This window comes from Cherax quadricarinatus, chromosome 18, assembly GCF_038502225.1.
Source record: "Cherax quadricarinatus isolate ZL_2023a chromosome 18, ASM3850222v1, whole genome shotgun sequence".
Lineage (NCBI taxonomy): Eukaryota > Metazoa > Arthropoda > Malacostraca > Decapoda > Parastacidae > Cherax > Cherax quadricarinatus.
Genome location: NC_091309.1, coordinates 35,112,299 through 35,132,423, shown reverse-complemented (window position 1 = coordinate 35,132,423; position 20,125 = coordinate 35,112,299). Strand labels below are relative to the sequence as shown.

Sequence of the window (20,125 nt, the reverse complement as noted above, 5' to 3'; positions counted from 1 at the left end):
CAGCCGCAGGTTTCCCATTTTCGATAACATACTTCTTTTAAAAATACAATATAGGGCATCTATTTACCTATAAATTACCGTATTTCCGGAAAATATGTACAGTATTTTCCACACTGCGGCTGGCCAGAGTTTGTTGCTAAACGACTCAAATTGCTCATTTGACAATGGTGGAGGACCTGGGTACATATAGGATCTGGCATCCACACGGCGACATATTACACAAGATTTAATCACCCTTTTTACACTTTGCCGTCCTTGTGGAATCCAGAAAGTTTCCCTAATACAATTTAAGGTATCTTGTACCCCACCATGCATTACATTTTTATGGGCATTTAGAACAATTAAATTTGTTAGATGATGAGTTTTGGGCAGTAAGATAGGGTGTTTAGCATAATCACCCAATTCAGCATTTTGTAACCTACCTCTGCACCTAATTACATTGTTCTCTAAATACAGCCCCAATTTCTCTATTATGGAACATTTCACAATTTTTCTTTCCATCATCAATTTAATCTCATTTCCATAGATTTCTTCTTGTACCCTCTTTGTCCAATATTCAAGAGGATGTGAAAACTTATATATTCATCTTGTTTAGAAATTTAAACACCAACTTAGTTACATTGATTAGTTTGGGTAAAGAAGAATACCTATTTATATCAATGGCTAAGGAAGAACAAACTATTGGAACGGTGGTCACAGTAATTTCAACAGGAGCAATATACGCCTTTTGTACAGACCAATTAGCTTTATTTACCAACCAGCTCGGTCCTTTAAACCATGATACAGCATTTACAAATTTAGCATAAGGTAAACCTCGAGACAAGAAATCAGCTGGATTCTCCTCACCAGGTATATGATTAAAGGTTAACATATCTTGGCCCAAACTATCATACTTCTCTTGCGTCTGATTAATTTCAGCGACTCTGTTTTGTATGTACACAATTTTACTGTTTCCATTACGAATCCATTGTAAGGATACATCATTATCAGACCAAATTACAGTGTTCCTAATATTTATCTCCTGCAACTTATTTCTTATATAATTAGCTAATTTGACACCTACATAAATGGCTGTTAATTCCAACAGAGGCAAGGTATGTGATTTAATTGGAGACACTTTAGCCTTAGACATAACAAGAGAAATAACACTATTACATTGAAGGTAAGCAACTGCTCCATATTGCCAATTTTGAAGCATCACAAAAAATGTGGAGTACATTTTTCCCATTTGGATTGGCCACCTGGCGTGGGAACTCCAACATTGGAATTTTTTCATAATCGCCAATTAATTCATCCCACCTGTTAATGAATTCCTCAGGTAGAATTTCATCCCAAGCACATTTAAGTTTCCATGCTTCCTGTATTAATAATTTCCCTCTTATAGTATGGGGTGACACTAAACCTAGTGGATCAAAACATTTGGAAACTTCAGCAAGCAAAACTCTCTTAGTTAATTTATTGGGCATACTGTAATTATTAGGTTTTAACATTAACAAATCTCTCTCAGTATCCCAAGTTAAACCCAATACATTACTATATTTTGGCACTTCATCTCCAGGGTAATCTTTACTTATTTTGTCCTTTAATTTGGACAAATTACTATTCCATTCCCTCAGAGGCATATTTGCACTTTGCATTATTTTAATAGCCTCTCTGTAAGTCATTAACAGTTCCTCTTCAGTTGACGTCACACCCAGGAAATTGTCCACATAAAATTGTTTGCTCATTACTTTACTCAATGGACTTTCCGCACATTTAAGGTGTGCATTTATCGTTGCTTGAAGTAGGAACGGACTGGATGTAGCACCAAATAATACTCTCCTAAAGCGAAAGGTTTTCAGAGGGCTAAGTGGGTCAATAGGATTCTCAGGCCATAAGAAGCGGGTACAATCCCGGTCAGCCTCTTGTAAACCCACTCTTAGGAAAGGTTTACTTACGTCAGCCGTAAAGGCATAATTCTTCACCATGAAATTTAATAAGATATCTCCTAATTTTTCTGTTAACGATGGACCTGTCATCAGTCATTTAAACTAGGTACATTTTTGTTACTCCTGGCACTACAATTAAACACAATCCTCAAAGGAGTGGTCTTAGAATCCTTCTTCACTCCGTGATGTGGCAAATAGTGACCATAAATTTTTGCTTGCTCAGGAGGCACCTCTTCTATAAATTTATTAATTAACTGCTCAGCAATTATAGGCAGTTAACAATTCTGGTGTCTTACTCAGTTCGTGGAGCTGAGCCTTTAACTGTCCATATGCCATTCTGTAATTAGTGGGCAATTCTGGATGGTTCAGTCTCCACGGAAGTCGTACCCAGTATTGTCCAGATTTAAATTTTACATCTCTCAGGTATTGTTCTTGAGTAAAAGAATCGTCTGGACTTTCTTCATTTACATTTATTCCAATGCTGTCTAATTCCCACAATTTATGCACTGGCTCAACACATCCTCTATGGAAGAATTATACTGGGGCACGATTTCATGAGTAAGACACACAGTTACGGTATTTGTAGTTTCCTCTAGTCATGAATTATTATTACGAGGAATCCTACCATACATTACATGGCCTCCTGCAGTCTTCAAAAGGGTGACACCGCATTTCTTTACCATACCCTTTACAAAGGAGGCATAATAGTCACTACCTATCACAATATTTATTGGGCCTTCAGAATCATCACTTACACCAGAAGGTGCTAAATTTACATTATGTGAAAGTCTTTCTGTAGCTTTACTAAGCCCTACTGTAGATATTTTCTCTGGAAGTCTATCTACAATTACTGCAATAACACGTTTTTTCTCATTGCCCAACCTGACAGTTACATAAACAGTGTCATACAATTGAGCTCTTTTATCTGAGAGAAAACCACATAATTTTAAAGTTGTGGGATCTCCCATCTGTACTTTCATCTCATCAAGACATTTACGTTTTATGAAAGTATGCTGGGATCCCTGGTCCAATAATGCATATACATTTTTTGATTTATGCCTTTTATCATCAATTTTTACCTGTAACTCAGGTAAGGCTACTTCAGCAAAACCATCATTATTAACATTAGCAGCAATTTTTACATTAACTACTGTTGTGTCAGGACTGTCAACATTATCATAATTATCAACATTTTCATATAGACCCTTACACATGACTATATGGTGTCTTCCTTTGTGACATTGATAACAGTTGTTTAATTTGGCATGACAATCCTTTACATTGTGATTACCTAAACACCTGATACATCTGTCAAGTTCCTCCAATCTTTCAACTTTATCATTCCATGAATTGTATGCATTGCAATTCTTAGAAAAATGAGTACCCTTGCAGAAGAGACAATCTCTCTTTTCTTTGACTGGTTTTTTATTAACTGGGCTACTCTTAGGAGGGTACTTATTCTTCTTTCCTTGTGAAGAATCATTATTGGCCTGGTGGCTAAAGCTCCCGCTTCACACACGGAGAGCCCGGGTTCGATTCATGGTGGGTGGAAACATTTTGACATGTTTCCTTACACCTGTTGTCCTGTTCACCTAGCAGCAAATAGGTACCTGGGTGTTAGTCGACTGGTGTGGGTCGCATCCTGGGGGACAAGATTAAGGACCCCAATGGAAATAAGTTAGACAGTCCTCGATGACGCACTGACTTTCTTGGGTTATCCTGGGTGGCTAACCCTCCGGGGTTAAAAATCCGAACGAAATCTTATCTCTCTTATATGCACCTATGCAGCTATTTTTAGGAAATGAATTTTGACTATTACCATTGGGATAATTTTTCCCTTTGTGAAACTTTACAGATACCTCGGAGTTATTATGTGTTGCATCTTTAAAATGAGTTGGTTGGCTGGTCTGCAACTGCACAATTAATTCTTGTAGACCTAGTCTTGTTTCCTCCAGACCCAAATAACCCTTGTGATATTTGTTCGAGAGCCATTCAAGTGTTTTATAGTTTAATTTATTCTGTACAATGGCACTCAATAACCAGTCTGATTCCTTCAGATTATATTTATTACTTAAAGTTTTGAGAGTGCTCTCCAGTTTAACTCTAAACTGCTGTAAACCTTTGTAAGTATGATCTGGAGATTTTAAATTAACAATGATATTCACTAGATCCAACCTACTTTGTTCTATATTACCATAAGTGACTTTCAACAAGTCAACTGCTTCCTTGTAAGAGTCATTTACATTGGGAAAGGCTTGTATGAGTATGTGAGCATCTCCTCTTACCTGTCCTTTGAGGTAAAATAATTTAGTTACACAGGCTAGGTCACTCCTGTCATGCACAGCTGCTTTAAAAATTGACCAAAATTCCTCCCAATTTTCACCAGGATTAAATACAGGTAAACATAATTCTGGGAGTTTTGGCAAAGACATATTTGTTGGAGCAGACTGATTAACTGCCTGGTTTACACATTTTAATTTATTCAAGGCCTGACTTTTACAAGAATCTTTTCCTCTAATTCACAATACTGATTAATCATAAGATCTACTTCAGTCTCATCTGCACAGTTTACTAATAAATCTCCTTCATATTTGTTGCAATATAATTTGTATGAATCATATCTATTCCCTAAAGCATCTAAATACAATTTTAAATCATCAGTATTCACAGTTTCTTGATTCATTAATTCCAAGCACTTATTATATGCCTTGGTTACATGAACTTTTCTAGCCTGTAGTGATGCTTTCTTTACTCTATATTCCATATGTTTGTCTTCTATATTAATTTCCTCATTTTCAGCCATGATGCAATGTATTAAATTCAACTTTATTAATAACACTGATCACAACTTACAACTGATACAACTTACCTTTGAATAAATCCTAGCTACTTGAGCTTAGCAGTTACGTGTAAGAAAATAATATGAACTTCAAATGTACATTAATACAAACAAACCTTTAGCCAGACTTGGCTTATCAAAATTAATATTATACAAATTAATAAATCCTTGCCAGAATTTGGCATAGCAAAATTAATATTATACACATTAATATATCAATTACACATACACTGATATAAATCTTGGCCAGAATTGTCTTATCAAATTAATATTATACAAATTAATATAAACTTAGCCAGACTTGACTTATCAAAATTAATATTGTAATAGTTATAATCCACTACACATTAAGTAAATTTGTGAACTTAACATCCACCTCCTGTTATTTCACATATAATTATTAAGTAATTAGCTAATTAATGACTTAACTAATTACCTCTGGCTCAAGAAGGACCAACGGGCAAATTAAATTTGGAAAATTGCATTTATCAGAATGTATCATTATGTACATAACAGTAAATGAACAGATAATTATTATTTATCAGTTAGACAAGTAGGAATTTGGGACACCTAGGTCGCAAAAAATGTCCCCCTTTGATACCTACCACTGTCATATCCACAAGTTGCTCTGGACCTATTAATTATAAATAAAAGATACATCACCAGGAATTCTGGTAAATATATAAATTTGTGGACTGTATATTAAAAATAATAAATGATTATATATATATACACACACACACATTTATATAACAGAAGGAAAATATCTTAATATCACTCACCAATTTGACTGGAGATTAATGTGTATCATACTCAGAAAACCTCACTGTCTATGAAAATAACACTGACCAGGTTACTACATAAAACTTATCTGAGGTTCCTGTAGCTGTCTTGTCCAGTCGCCTGATATCTCAAGTTATGCAGGACTGCACATCCAACAATTTCGCCTCCTATTTGAGAGGTGTCAATCCAATTTTAACCTCTAGAGCACGAAAATTCTTCACATTATTAATTAACGTCTTACTCCATTCAAACAAATGGCGACTGTCTTCCCCAGCCGCAGGTTTCCCATTTTCGATAACATACTTCTTTTAAAAATACAATATAGGGCATATATGTACCTATAAATTACCGTATTTCCGGAAAATATATACAGTATTTTCCACAATACCCACCACTAAAAATATCTTAAAGGTCAGCATTTTTGTTTAAATATTAACAATTACTTGTGAAACAGTGACTAACGTATGATAAAGTTAACTTCAAATTTCATTCGCTAGTATCAGTGCCAATAGGTTCCCATTATTGAGGTCAGACACAGCGGTGATTTGAAAGTAAAATCATTTTTTCTAGTTTTATAAATGGGTGTCACGTTAGCCGTCTTTCCCGTCTCCGGCACGTTACCTGTTGGCAACAAGTTAGCCGTCTTTCCCGTCTCCGGCACGTTACCTGTTGGCAACAAGTTAGCCGTCTTTCCCGTCTCCGGCACGTTACCTGTTGGCAACAAGTTAGCCGTCTTTCCCGTCTCCGGCACGTTACCTGTTGGCAACAAGTTAACCATCTTTTCCGTCTCCGGCACATTACCTGTTGGCAACAAGTTAGCCGTCTTTTCCGTCTCCGGCACATTACCTGTTGGCAACAAGTTAACCATCTTTTCCGTCTCCGGCACATTACCTGTTGGCAACAAGTTAGCCGTCTTTTCCGTCTCCGGCACGTTACCTGTTGGCAACAAGTTAGCCGTCTTTCCCGTCTCCGGCACGTTACCTGTTGGCAACAAGTTAACCGACTTTTCCGTCTCCGGCATGTTACCTGTTGGCAACAAGTTAGCCGTCTTTCCCGTCTCCGGCACGTTACTTGTTGGCAACAAGACTAGCTAGTGGTTTGCTAAGTTTAATTTTGCTCGTATGAAAATACTGCCGTAATTTTATTAGCCAAATTTGTTTAACGAGAGCGCTGATATTCACATTCTGTACAAGAAGCCAGTGTGTAAGATGACTTCATGGAAACATAAACACATATGCAGTTTAATGTGATCCATTATTGACAACGTTTCGCCCACACAGTGGGCTTTTTCAAGTCACAAACAGATCTGTTTGTGACTTGAAAAAAGCCCACTGTGTGGGCGAAACGTTGTCAATAAAGGATCACATTAAACTGCATATGTGTTTGTTTCCATTGTGTCGGTATTTATACCATTTATTTTCAAGATGACTTCATACCTGCTACAAGTATTCAAATGTTAGGTAAAAGGCATTGTTGCATGGTGGTGTATCTAATAATGTTAATGGGCAAAGCTATGGTTTTTAGCATTCCTGTCATTCTGAAGTACATACATTTTACGCACATTTGTAGATGTATTATCGTTTACAAATAAAGATATACTAGGATGTGGTGTAAAGGTAGGTGGTGAGCGTAACAAGTGACCATTGTTAAGGATCAAGTGGACACTCACAGCCTTCATGGTCCGCCCCCATGTAGAAACAGATAAGTGGAGAGACGGAGGTGGTTGCTCAGGGGTTACTCACTCTCTCTCTCTCTCTCTCTCTCTCTCTCTCTCTCTCTCTCTCTCTCTCTCTCACACACACACACACACACACACACACATTAATAAGGAATCGTTCAAGACACTGTACACTGTGTATGTTAGGCCCATACTGGAGTATGCAGCACCAGTCTGGAACCCACACCTGGTCAAACATGCCAAGAAGTTAAAGAAAGTACAAAGGTTTGCAACAAGGCTAGTCCCAGAGCTCAGGGGAATGTCGTACGAGGAAAGGTTGAGGGAAATCGGACTGACGACACTGGAGGACAGAAGGGTCAGGGGAGACATGATAACGACATACAAGATATTGCGGGGAATAGACAAGGTGGACAGAGATAGGATGTTCCAGAGAGGGGACACAGAAACAAGGGGTCACAACTGGAAGCTGAAGACTCAGACGAGTCACAGGGACGTTAGGAAGTATTTCTTAAGTCATAGAGTCGTCAGGAAATGGAATAGCCTAGCAAGTGAAGTAGTGGAGGCAGGAACCATACATAGTTTTAAGAAGAGGTATGACAAAGCTCAGGAAGCAGAGAGGGAGAGGACCTAGTAGCGATCAGTGAAGAGGCGGGGCCAGGAGTTGAGTCTCGACCCCTGCAACCACAATTAGGTGAGTATACACATACACACACACACACACACACACACAGTGAAGAGGCGGGGCCAGGAGCTCGGACTCGACCCCTGCAACCTCAACTTGGTGAGTACAACTAGGCGAGTACACACACACTCTATCTGGAAATAAGTCACTCTGACTTTTTGGGTTATCCTAGGTACTTTACACATATTTCGCTATATATATGATAATTCTATGTAACTGTATTGTGTATACCTGAATAAACTTACACACACACACGCGTACGTATGTGATGAGGTATCACAGTGGGCACCTGTGACGAGCGGGGTCCCACAGGGGTCGGTCCTAGGACCAGTGATATTTTTGGTGTATGTGAAAGACATGATGGAAGGGCTAGACTCACAAGTGTTCCTGTTCTCAGATAATGTGAAGTTAATGAGGAGAATTAAATCAAATGAGGATCAGGCAGGACATTAAAGAGACCTGGACAGACTGGACACCTGGTCCAGCAACTGGCTTCTCGAATTTAACCCCGCCAAATGCAAAGTCATGAAGATAGGGGAAGGGCACAGAAGACCGCAGACGGAGTATAGGCTAGGTGGCCAAAGACTGCACACCTCGCTCAAGGAGAAAGATCTTGGGGTGAGCATAACACCGAGCATGTCTCCGGAAGCACACATCAACCAGATAACTGCTGCAGCATATGGGCGCCTGGCAAACCTGAGAACAGCGTTCCGATACATTAGTAAGGAATCGTTCAAGACACTGTACACCGTGTACGTCAGGCCCATACTGGAGTATGCAGCACCTGTTGGGAACCTACACTTGATCAAGCACGTCAGAAAATTAGAGGAAGTGCAAAGGTTTGGGACAAGGTTAGTTCCAGAGCTAAGGGGAATATCCTATGAAGAAAGGTTAAGGGGAATCGGGCTGACGACACTGGAGGACAGGAGGGTTAGGGGAGACAAGATAACGACATACAAAATACTGCGTGAAATAGACAAGGTGGACAGAGACAGGGTGTTTCAAAGAGGGGACACAAACAAGGGGTCACAATTGGAAGTTGAAGACCCAGATGAGTCAAAGGGATGTTAGGAAGTATTTCTTCAGTCATAGAGTATTCAGGAAGTGGAATAGCCTAGCAAGTGTGGTAGTGGAGGCAGGAACCATACAAATTTTAAGATGAGGTATGACAAAGCTCATGGAGCAGGGAGAGAGAGGACCTAGTAGCACTCGGTGAAGAGGCGGGGTCAGGAGCTGAGTCTCGACCCCTGGAACCACAATTAGGTGAGTGTACACACACGCGCGCGCTGCGGATTCATGTGGTTGTGAGAGCGAGAAGCAACATCTTTTGTGACATGCCTTTGCTTGTCAGTTAACTGGAGTAACTTGCTCTTTCCGTTGTAGGTCTCTCGTACGTATATTTGAATTCATGTTGGGTACAAAGCCTACCGACTAAACAACAGGTTATTAACACAAGTCTACAATACTTAATTACCTAAAAAATGAAAAAAGTAAACTTACAACAAGAGGTACATACCTCTGGGCGAATATAACCTTGGTCGAATCCGTGTACAGGACTGGTTTAACTCTCAATTTATCTCGTGTCAACTCTTACCTTTCGTTCACTCTTCTCTCAGTGAAGGAATTTTTTTTTAATGTCCCCTCTGGTCACTGGAATTGTTTCCAGTTGTCCTCGCCTTGTTGCCTTCCATCCTATCAGTCTGTCCTGTCTAGATATGCAACATGTTCCTCGTAATCTATCTTGGTATCGCAGTCCTCATAGCTCTGGGACTAGCCATGCAGATCTCTTAAGTTTCTTTGTATGCCTGATGAGAGTTCTATGGTGGCGCTCCGGCTTCGAGTACTGTTATGTATGCCGTATAAGCTGATCTGTTTACTAAAACAGAGGAAGAAGTGATTATATTATGTTGTAAACGTGAAAATGTAATCGCAAAGTTTATTCCAGAAAATGAATATGATAAAGAATGGTTTAATGGAATTTGTTGGAGCTGTGAAAAATATATGAATAATTTTGAATATAGGAAATAGGCCAATCAAGGAACTTACTAGAGATTTAAGGCTGCACGTAACCTTTTCCCCACCAAACTAAAATACCTTAATCCCTAAAGTAGCATATACATGCTCAAATACACCTTTCAGTGTAACATATCCTGTATTGTCCTTTCAGTTGGTTGGTTGGTTAATGGAATTTGAAGACTATGGGCAACATTAAAAAATCCAGAAGTCAATATACAAACGGGGAAGACAGAAGCTTTAAGAAATAGTAGACTGGAGCAAAGTAAAAACAAATGTTTTATTCAGGGTTGTAAACAGCAAGCTTAATGTTAGATAAACTACAAAGAATAATGGACAGCGACAAAATCACTGAGGCAGAGGAAGAAATGCGTGAGGCATTAAACAAACCTTCAGTGTGTAAAGAATATGAATCCTAATCTCACTTATACTAAATAATGTAGATCTTAATACTACTGATTGCAAAAAGGATTTAGGAGTTCTGGTTAGCAGTAATCTAAAACCAAGACAACAGTGCATTAGTGTTCGCAATAAAGCTAACAGAATTCTTGGCTTCATATCTAGAAGTATAAATAATGGAAGTCCTCAGGTTGTTCAACTCTATATATCCTTGGTTAGGCCTCATTTAGACTATGCTGCTCAGTTCTGGTCACCGTATTACAGAATGGATATAAATGCTCTGGAAAACGTACAAAGGAGGATGACAAAGATGATCCCATGTATCAGAAATCTTCCCTATGAGGATAGACTGAGGGTCCTGAATCTGCACTCTCTCGAAAGGCGTAGAATTAGGGGGGATATGATCGAGGTGTAGAAATGGAAAACAGGAATAAATAAAGGGGATGTAAATAGCGTGCTGAAAATTTCCAGCCAAGACAGGACTCGTAGCAATGGTTTCAAGTTGGAAAAAATCACATTCAGGAAGGATATAGGAAAGCACTGGTTTGGTAATAGAGTTGTGGATGAGTGGAACAAACTCCCGAGTACAGTTATTCAGGCTAAAACGTTGTGTAGTTTTAAAAATAGGTTAGATAAATACATGAGTGGGTATGGGCGGGTGTGAGTTGGACCTGACTAGTTTGTGCTGTTGGGTCTGGTACAGTGCTCCATCCTTGAGTGGAAGTGACCAGACTGGGTGGGTCATTGGGCTCATCCGGGGGGGGGGGGTCATGGACCTGCTCCGCATGGGTCAGTAGGCCTTTTGCAGTGTTCCTTCTTTCTTATGTTCTTATGCTCTTATCTCCCGTATCTCCTTCACCGAGTAGCAGGTAGGCGAAATATAAGATATTGAAATAACTGAAGTAGTGAGGAAATCTCTTTGGTTACTAAAAAAAAAGTTTTCAAACAAGTAAGTAAATTTTAGAGTTCATACCAACGAGGTGAGAGAGGACTGGACACAGTATTAGCGGTAGAAACTTAAAAGTATCATACAACAAAAAAGATCTGGCGATAAATATAACACCAAGCATATCGACAGACTTGCATATAAACCTTACAACGGTAGCGTCATATGCAAAATTAGCACACCGCAGGACAGCAGTCAGAAACTCTTAACAACGGATTCTTTGGTACTTACATGCGAATATGTTAACTTAGGCCAGTCACTGAGTACACGGCCCCAGTAAGGAGCTCATGCCTAGTCAAGATTTAAATTTTGCCGCCGAAGCGCCTAGTTTATTATGCACCCCATATCCTGTGGAGGGTGGCGCAAGAACATATGGATACACAAAACTGACGGTCACCAGGTTAAAATCAGTCATGAACCGAGTATTGAAGGTTGGACACCACGAGCATAGCTCTCTGCTCCTTTAGCTACATATAGATAATTATAAATAGGTAATTACAGATAATCAGAATAAGTTACTGTCCGAGAAAGTTTAAAGACGCCCCGAGTTGATTCTCCAAGGCTTAAAAATGGCTCTTGCAACAAATTTCCAATTACTGCTGCTGAAGTGAGACTACAAAACGTAGAGTTAACTCACTTGGTGGAAGGAGCTCGATGTTCCCTGACCCTCTGGACACCACATGTGGAGACGGACTTCACTCCGAGTGTCCAGTTGCATTCTCTCACAGATTAGTTACCTACTTTTCCCCAATGTCGGCCGACTGTGTTGCTAGGAATTGTAGATTTCGTCTCACTGCAAGTGTGTCTGATAGGGACGAGTATCCTATACTTTGGGAAACCGCTCAAGGTTATCTTGTTCCCCAGCCAAGTGTATGGAAGCCGGTTTTTCTGGCTATACACTTGTTGCATCCACTCGGGGTCGTTATTGAGTAGCAACTGCTCTCCCTAGCTTTTCTTAACTGACTTTATTCGAATTCTGAACTGCCAGCTCTCTAATTCTACTATAGTAAACCTAATCCTACATATTTTAGGTCCTAAAACTGGATTAATAATCCCTAGGTTATTTTACTCCTTTGTGTATCTACGTAACTCCTCTTAGAAGGATAAATATTATGTACAAATGTTATGTAAGTGGGTATATTCAGGGCTCTTAAAGTTCAAACTATAAAACGTTTCGTGGAATATTTTGTTAGCCCAAAATAATGTCCACAATTAGTACCTGAGTTGAGGGGAACGATCTAAGTCAGAAGTCGGCGAACTATTTTTGGGCTTGGAAGTCCACAGAATCCGGAAAACACAAGGAACATCCAACTTCTATTTCTGTGAAGCCATAATTGAGGAACTTCCTGGTACGCCCTTTTCCTATTTGATGCCATCTGAAGGGTGAAAGTGAAAATGATTGAGAAACAAATGGATAATATGATTTTAGCATATTATATAACTTTAACATTGTTACTCATGAAGACCGGGATACAAAAATAAAAAAGAAATGAATATAAAATTAATAGAAAACCGCCAAATATTTATATTATATGAGTACTATCAAATATCTATAAATGGAATTATGAACTCTAATAAATAAAATATAAATAAATATTAAATTGTACACTCCTAATTGTTATGACAAATCACAAAAGACTACCTTACTTTTGTCGTCGAATGTCGTAAAACTACTAACACAAACAATGCACTAATGTTGACTGCGAGCAGACAATTATTGATAACGAGATAGGACACAAGGTCAAAAGTTATGTGATGTCGACAAAGGGACATTTGGTTTTTGTGCCGGCTCCTGACTCATTGCTGATACTCGCAATATTTCCATCTGCTGGAATCTATACCCGTTTTACATTATTGCCATCTTAAATGGTCCCTACAAATTAGATTTTTAATTTTATTAAGAAAAAATTAATTGTTTGAAAAAATATTTTTTTTATTAGCACATTGGCCGTTTCCCACCAAGGCAGGGTGACCTGAAAAAGATAAACTTTCATAATTCACTCCATCACTGTCTTGCCAGAGGCATGCTTACACTACAGTTATAAAACTGCAACACTAACAACCCTCATTCAGAGTGCTGGCACTGTACTTCCATCTCCAGGAATCAAGTCCGGCCTGCCAGTTTCCCTGAATCCCTTCACAAATGTTACCTTACACTCCAGCAGAATGTCAAGTCCTAAAAACCATTTATCTCCATTTGCTCCTATCTAACATGCTCACGCTTGCTCGCTGGAAGTCCAAGCCCCTCGCACACAAAACCTCATTTACACCCCCTCCCTCTAACCTTTCCTAGGCCGACCTCTACCCCGACTTCACTACAGATTTATACACTCGAAATCATTCTATTTCGTTCCACCCTCTCTACATGTCCAAACCATCTCAATAACCCCTCCTCAGCCCTCTGGATAATAGTTTTGGTAATCCCGCACCTCCTAATCTCCAAACTACAGATTCTCTGCATTATATTCACACCACAAATTGCCCTCAGACATGACATCTCCACTGCCTCCAGCCTTCTCCTTGTTGCAACATTCACCACCCATGCCTCACATCCATACAAGAGCGTTGGTATAACTATACTCAAATACATTCCCCTCTTTCTTTTCATGGACACAGTTCTTTGTCTCCACAGATTCCTCAAGTGCACCGCTCACCTTTTTCCCCTCATCGATTCTATGATTCACCTCATCTTTCATAGACCCATCTGCTGACACGTCCACTCCCAAATATCTGAATACATTCACCTCCTCCATACTCTCTCCTTCCAATCTGACATCCAGTCTTCCGTTACCTAATTTTTGGTTATCATCATCACCCTTTCTTACATATACTTTTAATTTCCTTCTTTTACATACCGTGCCAGACTCATCAACCAACCTTTGCAACTTCTTTTGAAAAAATATAACCTTCATAATTTGCTTCACTTATTAAATAATAATTTTTTGTGCAGTTTTATTTATGTTTACTGAGCCTTCATTACCCCCGAGATTTTCATTTTTACCCCATATGGGGTAATTTTCTCCAACCTCAAATCTAAGTGCAAAGAATGTGAAAGGGGACCGAATGTCGATGGAAGAATGAATAAAGGGGATATGATTATGTCCTATAATGCAGGGTATATCCTGAGGTGGCAGGGATAGGGTATATACCAAGTATATAATATGACAGAGGAGGCAGGGTTGGAAACTACACACCAGAATAAGCGGCAAGAATGTCAGGAAGTATTTTTTCAGCTTTAGTAAGAGCCACTGCATTACAATACTTATATGGTTCGTTTATTGTATTAATGACCTATCGAGCACAGGACGGTTATTAATGTTGCATGTCACGTGTAAACCACCAGTCAAGGATAGTTTTAATATCCAATGTAGGGTTTAGGTGGATCTCAGTTTGTTTACTCGGATTCTCAGTGTACTTTTTCCCTGGTGCAGTATGTCTGTCCACCCTGTAGTTCGAAGATTCTCATGCCATCTCCACGTTCAGCATAAGAACGTGGAGTTCTGCTGGTGCAATGACCATGTCTCAGTCCTTGGAAATGAACGAGCGGATGATGAGGTTGTTCTATAGCAGACCTGTCTCGATCTTTTTATGGGCCACATAGCTGGAAAGTGCCAGGCACATGGACCCTAAAGGCGAGCACCTATTTATACAAAATTCAAATGCGTGTGGGTGTTTAGCCTTCCTCCTGCAACAGGAACTGTCACTTGAGACTGTAGATTCAGGCACATCCTTCACCCATAGCTACCTGCTTGTTGGTGTTCTTACCCATGTGTGTGACTTGTGGCATGCACTTGATTATGGCCTTTTATCTTACATAGCAATTTTTTAAGTAGCTGGATATTTGTATAGTTTTACTGGAATATTCACTAAAGTGTTTTTAAAGGCTCTTGGGGCTCGAACCAGCGACCCCTGACAAGCGAGTATTTGGGTTCCCGTTGAGAACTTTGACAGTCCAATAATATTAACAATGTAATGACGTTGTCAACTGATGCGGGTTATTTTAACTTGGTGTGATAGCATTTGTTGTACGTGTTGTCCATGCTAGTTGTTTTTATTTTGTTGTTTAATTTTACCCTAGATGTTCTTGCGTGTTTCATGATTTTGATTGTCACGATCGCTGAGTGATCTACCAGGTCAAAGCACTCTTCAGTTCTGAGTTGCCACCTGCCTCCCCTGGCAGCTCGGCTAGTGAAGTGCCTTTTCAATACTGTTATGATTACTTTTTTCCTGACGAGTTTTAAATTTGCGTGACACACCACAGCTCTCTACTTGCCACTACAACTTTCCATTACAGCTTTCTACTTGCCACTATAGTAACTTGCTACTTACCACTACAAATTGCTACTTTCCACCACTACAACTTGGTACTTGCCGCTACAACTTGTTACAACTTGCCACTATAGTAACTTGCCACTTACCACTACAACTTGCTACTTGCCACTTACCACTACAACTTGCTACTTGTCACTTACCACTACAACTTGCTACTTGCCACTACAACTTGCTACTTGCCACTTACCACTACAACTTGCTACTTGTCACTTACCACTACAATTTGCTACTTGCCACTACAACTTGCTACTTGCCACTTACCACTACAACTTGCTACTTGCCACGTACCACTACAACTTGCCACTTACCACTGCAACTTGCCACTACAACTTACTACCTGCCTTGGATATCATATCTTGGTGCTACTCGTTTTCTCTAACAGTTTACTTATCAAGAACTTTTTATTTTATAAGACTCAAAATGTATGTTAATATTACTCTTTTTTATTTAGCATACAACACAGCTGGCCTTAGTCAAGGAGGCCTTTGGAATTAAATATAATTTCCTGTGTAGTATTAAGAAACAACCGTAAGATTTTCTTGTATAATTCATCGTCTACTACAGCCTTTACTACTTTATCTATTGCTTTATCTTTTGCAACTATATCTACTTTATTTGCTGCAGTCTTTCCTGATTTGTACACTTTCTTAACATTAGCCAGCGACAGTTGACATACGATGGTAGAAGCTGTAATGTGCAGGATCACACCCGCACCAGATGTGTGAGGCTGCATGTTTTAGTGGATTACTGGTATATACCGGGACGGTTTATCCTGCCTGTGATGCTGCCTAGTATCGCCACATTGCATGTTCACTTAATTGTATTTTTGACTACTAGGTCAAGTTCTCTGATATACTGTATTTGTTTATAGCTCATTTAGCATATGAATGATGTGTAATGTAGTTAATATTGACTGCATATTATGAGTATAGTGTAGGTTGGCGTAGTGTAGTGTTGAGCTAATTGGTGTTGTGTTGCAGGCGGGAGTGTTGTGGTGGGAGGGCTGGTGGAGCAGCCTCTGGCGAGCAGACTTCTGGTTGCCTCCTGGTATCACCTGGGACCATCTTCGCAACACCCATCATTTTACCTTCCCTGATTTTTACGATGTCTGGATTTATCCCTTGTTGTTCAGTTTGGTTTTCATTGTTTTGCGATACTTTCTTCTGGAGCCCTGGGTGTTCTGTCCCCTGGCTAGGGCTGCTGGCATCAGCAGTCGACGGGGAGCACCACCAGCACCCAACAGCGTACTAGAGGAGGTGTACCGACAGCACCGCGGGACGGTACCTACTATGGTAATAAAGGAGGTATGTGAGGCTGGGCAAATGTCACAGCGGCAGGTAGAGCGTTGGCTGCGGCGCAGACACACCATCACACGCTGCACTAAGTATGATAAGTTCTTGGACTGTGCTTATGATTTTCTGTGTCATCTGTCTTTCTGCATGTTGGGTCTCTCCATCATGTACAGTAAGCCGTGGCTGTGGAACATCACTCTTTGTTGGCAAGATTACCCTCACCACAGCCTCACTAGCGACGTCTGGTGGTACTACGTGCTGTGTCTGGGTTATTACTGGTCGGTAACCTTTATTCATTTGCCCAAGCCAAGCATTAAAATGTCTGCTCGTATACAGATGCTGTTGCACCACATATTCACCATCTTACTTATGGTATTCTCATGGACGTGCAACTTCGTGCGGGTGGGCAGCGTGGTACTGGTAGTGCACGAGTGTGCCGACGTGCCGCTACTGGCCGCCAAGCTCTGCAAACATGCGGGCCTGGATGCCCTCACTGACGCCCTCTTTAGTGTATTCTTACTATTATGGCTTTTCACCCGCTGTTACATGTACCCGTTCTGGGTGATGCGCAGCGTGTTTTTTGAGGCCACCACCTACATGTTCATGCCTTCCGCGTACCTCTTCATGGGTCTCTTGACAGGGCTGCTGGTGCTCAACGTGGTGTGGACGGTGCTCATCTTGGCCATAGCAGTGCGCAAGCTGCGGGCAGGTGGCTCTCTCCAGGACTACCGCTCATCTGCTCAAGAAACTTCCAGCAGCGATACAAACTCCAGCACCAACAACCTTAATAAGACAGATTGATGAAGAAATAAAATAATGAGTGTTTAAACATGAGGAATATAGTGTTAAGTAGAATTTAAGACAAAGTGAATGGTGTGCGAACAGTGTCTTGTTACTTTAGTATTGTTGTGTTGTCTTAGTATTCTGTTGCTAACATTGCTATGTTATTCTAGTGTTCTGTTAACATTGTTAGTCTAGTGTCTGTTAACATTATTATCTTAGTATTCTGTTAACGTTGTTATCCTAATGTTCTGTTAACGTTGTTTTCGTATTAGCATTGTTGTCTTACCATTGTAGTGTTACATTAATGAGGTGTTTTTGCATTAGTGTTCTTTTGTCACCTTAATGTTGTGTTATTTTACCACTGTTCCACGTATTAAACTTAATGTGTGTCTCGGTTAAAATGTGTAAAAGGCTCATTAATGCTATTTAGCTGGCGCTGTTAGATTAGGCTTTGTAAGGCTTTATTTTTTAAATAATTCTTATTGAATTCTATTAAGCATTTAAGTTAGCTTTTAGCAACATTAAAAGTTAGTTGGTCTAGCCTAGTAAGGTTGACCAGGTAAAAGACGTTCCCACTAACAATGTGGACTATTGCGTATCCATGATGACAGTCACTCGCAGTAGGCTTTAAATGGGGATTTATGTAGATTCATTAGACAATCTGCAATGTGTGTAGGCTAGAAGCTAACCTACACATAATACGTACACATAATCTGCAGTGTAAGGTTAACCTGCACACAATGCGTGCACAGTCTGCAAGGCTGGAGGCACTCCTACACACAAGATGTACACACAATCTGCCTGGTGTATAGACAAGTGGCTAACCCACATACAGTACACACCAGAGAAAAGAATCACTTTTTTTTTCTCTCATACACTGTTTAAGTAATATAATTCATTACCCTGTTTACAATGAAAGCACTTTTCTATTACGATGGCCAGGGAATTTTCTTCGGCAGTTAACCATTATAACTTAGACTCCGCATACTCAACTGCAATAATAATAATAATAATAATAATAATAATAATAATAATTTATGTTAAGCGCTAAATCCATGGGGATCATTCAGCGCATGACGTGGAGACTTGATCCTCCGTCTGCTGAGCGCCAGACAGACGCGCTTCCTATTTGTACTCACCTAGTTTAGTGTTCCCAGTTTGTGTAAATTTCCCACAAATTTGTGGGAGAATGGCCTCACATGTGGGATTACATATATACCAAATTTGTGGAGTTTAACATCTTATACGATGTTGTAAGGATACTTTATCTCATGCGTGACTTTTGAGGTGGGAAAAAACCTCACAGCCTAGTCGGTTTCAGCGGATATTTTCACTAAGCAACACATATTTCATGTTAATTAAATAAGGGTATAAGTGAATTATATGCCAAAAACGAGGTTTAGTACTTTGAGGGAACTCGTCTGTGACGCTCCGTCCCAAAAATGACTCCTCCCTGTCCAGCTGCTGCTAGTCTCCACCTGCTGAGCCTACTCCAGTCACTCGACTCTACTCTTACAACTTGTCACTTCGTAGAGACCGGACGTTATGAGTGATAAAAAATACAGCCAAGACAGAATGTTAATACCACTGAACTCTCAGATCTTGTTGACATATACCGTAATCTGATTGATACAGATAGTGTCGAACCAGGCTACGTGTCTGTTCAGAAGAAATTCTACCTAACGTAAGAAATGATATTTATATCCCGACACGTAATATCAGATTCATTAACCTTGGCTCATTTAATTACCTGCGCAAATGCTTGTCTTTTGAACAATGCAATAGTTAGTTATATCAAGTAACGTTGTGAAAGTATCGTGCAACAATTATTAAGTCTAAGTACAGTTGCCACTGCCTCGTAATGTTGACTTACTCGCCATGGGTTCAAATCCCGTGAATTGTTGAAACGCTTTTTGTGTTAAAATTACATCCGACTAATGCTATTTCTTAAGGCAAATAAGTCTCCATTTTTAGACATGGACGACTTCAAAATGAGTGGAATGTTGTTAATCTTGATCAGTGGCCGAAATTATGTTGGGACGATAGTCTCTCCTTATAGGCTGAGGTAAATGAGAATCAACATTCTGCAGAACGAAAGGACCCAAATACGTATGTCATCTCTGGCATTAGCATTATTTTCCCTTCCCTTTTCTAATGCTAGACGAGAGAATATTTTCACAGATGAATGTGGTTCACTTTAAATTGAGGAATAGCTTAAGTGTACGGTCATTTGAGGCAGTACTTCAGATAAGGTATGGAGTATCACTTCAGGGAATATCATGCGTGAATTTCATACCTTCTGAAGATATGCTGAAAAAAACTTGACTGCTAAGGGAAGTAGTGAGGTTAAAGGAGAAAATACAGATGAACAGCAAAGAATTGTCACACTTGAACTGATAAGCATCCTCAAGGTATGAGGATGCTTATCATTTACCGATTACTTTAACAAT

The 20,125-nt window shown here is 39.8% G+C and overlaps 2 protein-coding genes across 3 annotated transcripts in view; both read left to right on the top strand.

Moving 5' to 3' along the window:
• The window catches only part of LOC128689467 (F-box/LRR-repeat protein 2), a 360,993-nt gene that overhangs the window by 192,347 nt on the left and 148,521 nt on the right, over positions 1-20,125 (top strand). The window lies entirely within an intron of this gene.
• Positions 6,129-20,080, top strand: LOC128689240 (ceramide synthase 6-like). Its single transcript, XM_070086502.1, has 2 exons — positions 6,129-6,623; positions 16,581-20,080. The coding sequence occupies exons 1-2, from the start codon at positions 6,129-6,131 to the stop codon at positions 17,691-17,693; spliced, it is 1,608 nt and encodes a 535-aa protein (XP_069942603.1). The 3' UTR covers positions 17,694-20,080.

Bases quoted from the DNA above. Each gene is read 5' to 3' on its own strand.
- LOC128689240 (XM_070086502.1), top strand. From the start codon at position 6,129: ATGGGTGTCACGTTAGCCGTCTTTCCCGTCTCCGGCACGTTACCTGTT. The intron at 6,624-16,580 runs GTTGGCAACAAG...GTTGTGTTGCAG, and splicing joins CCGTCTCCGGCACGTTACTT to GCGGGAGTGTTGTGGTGGGA.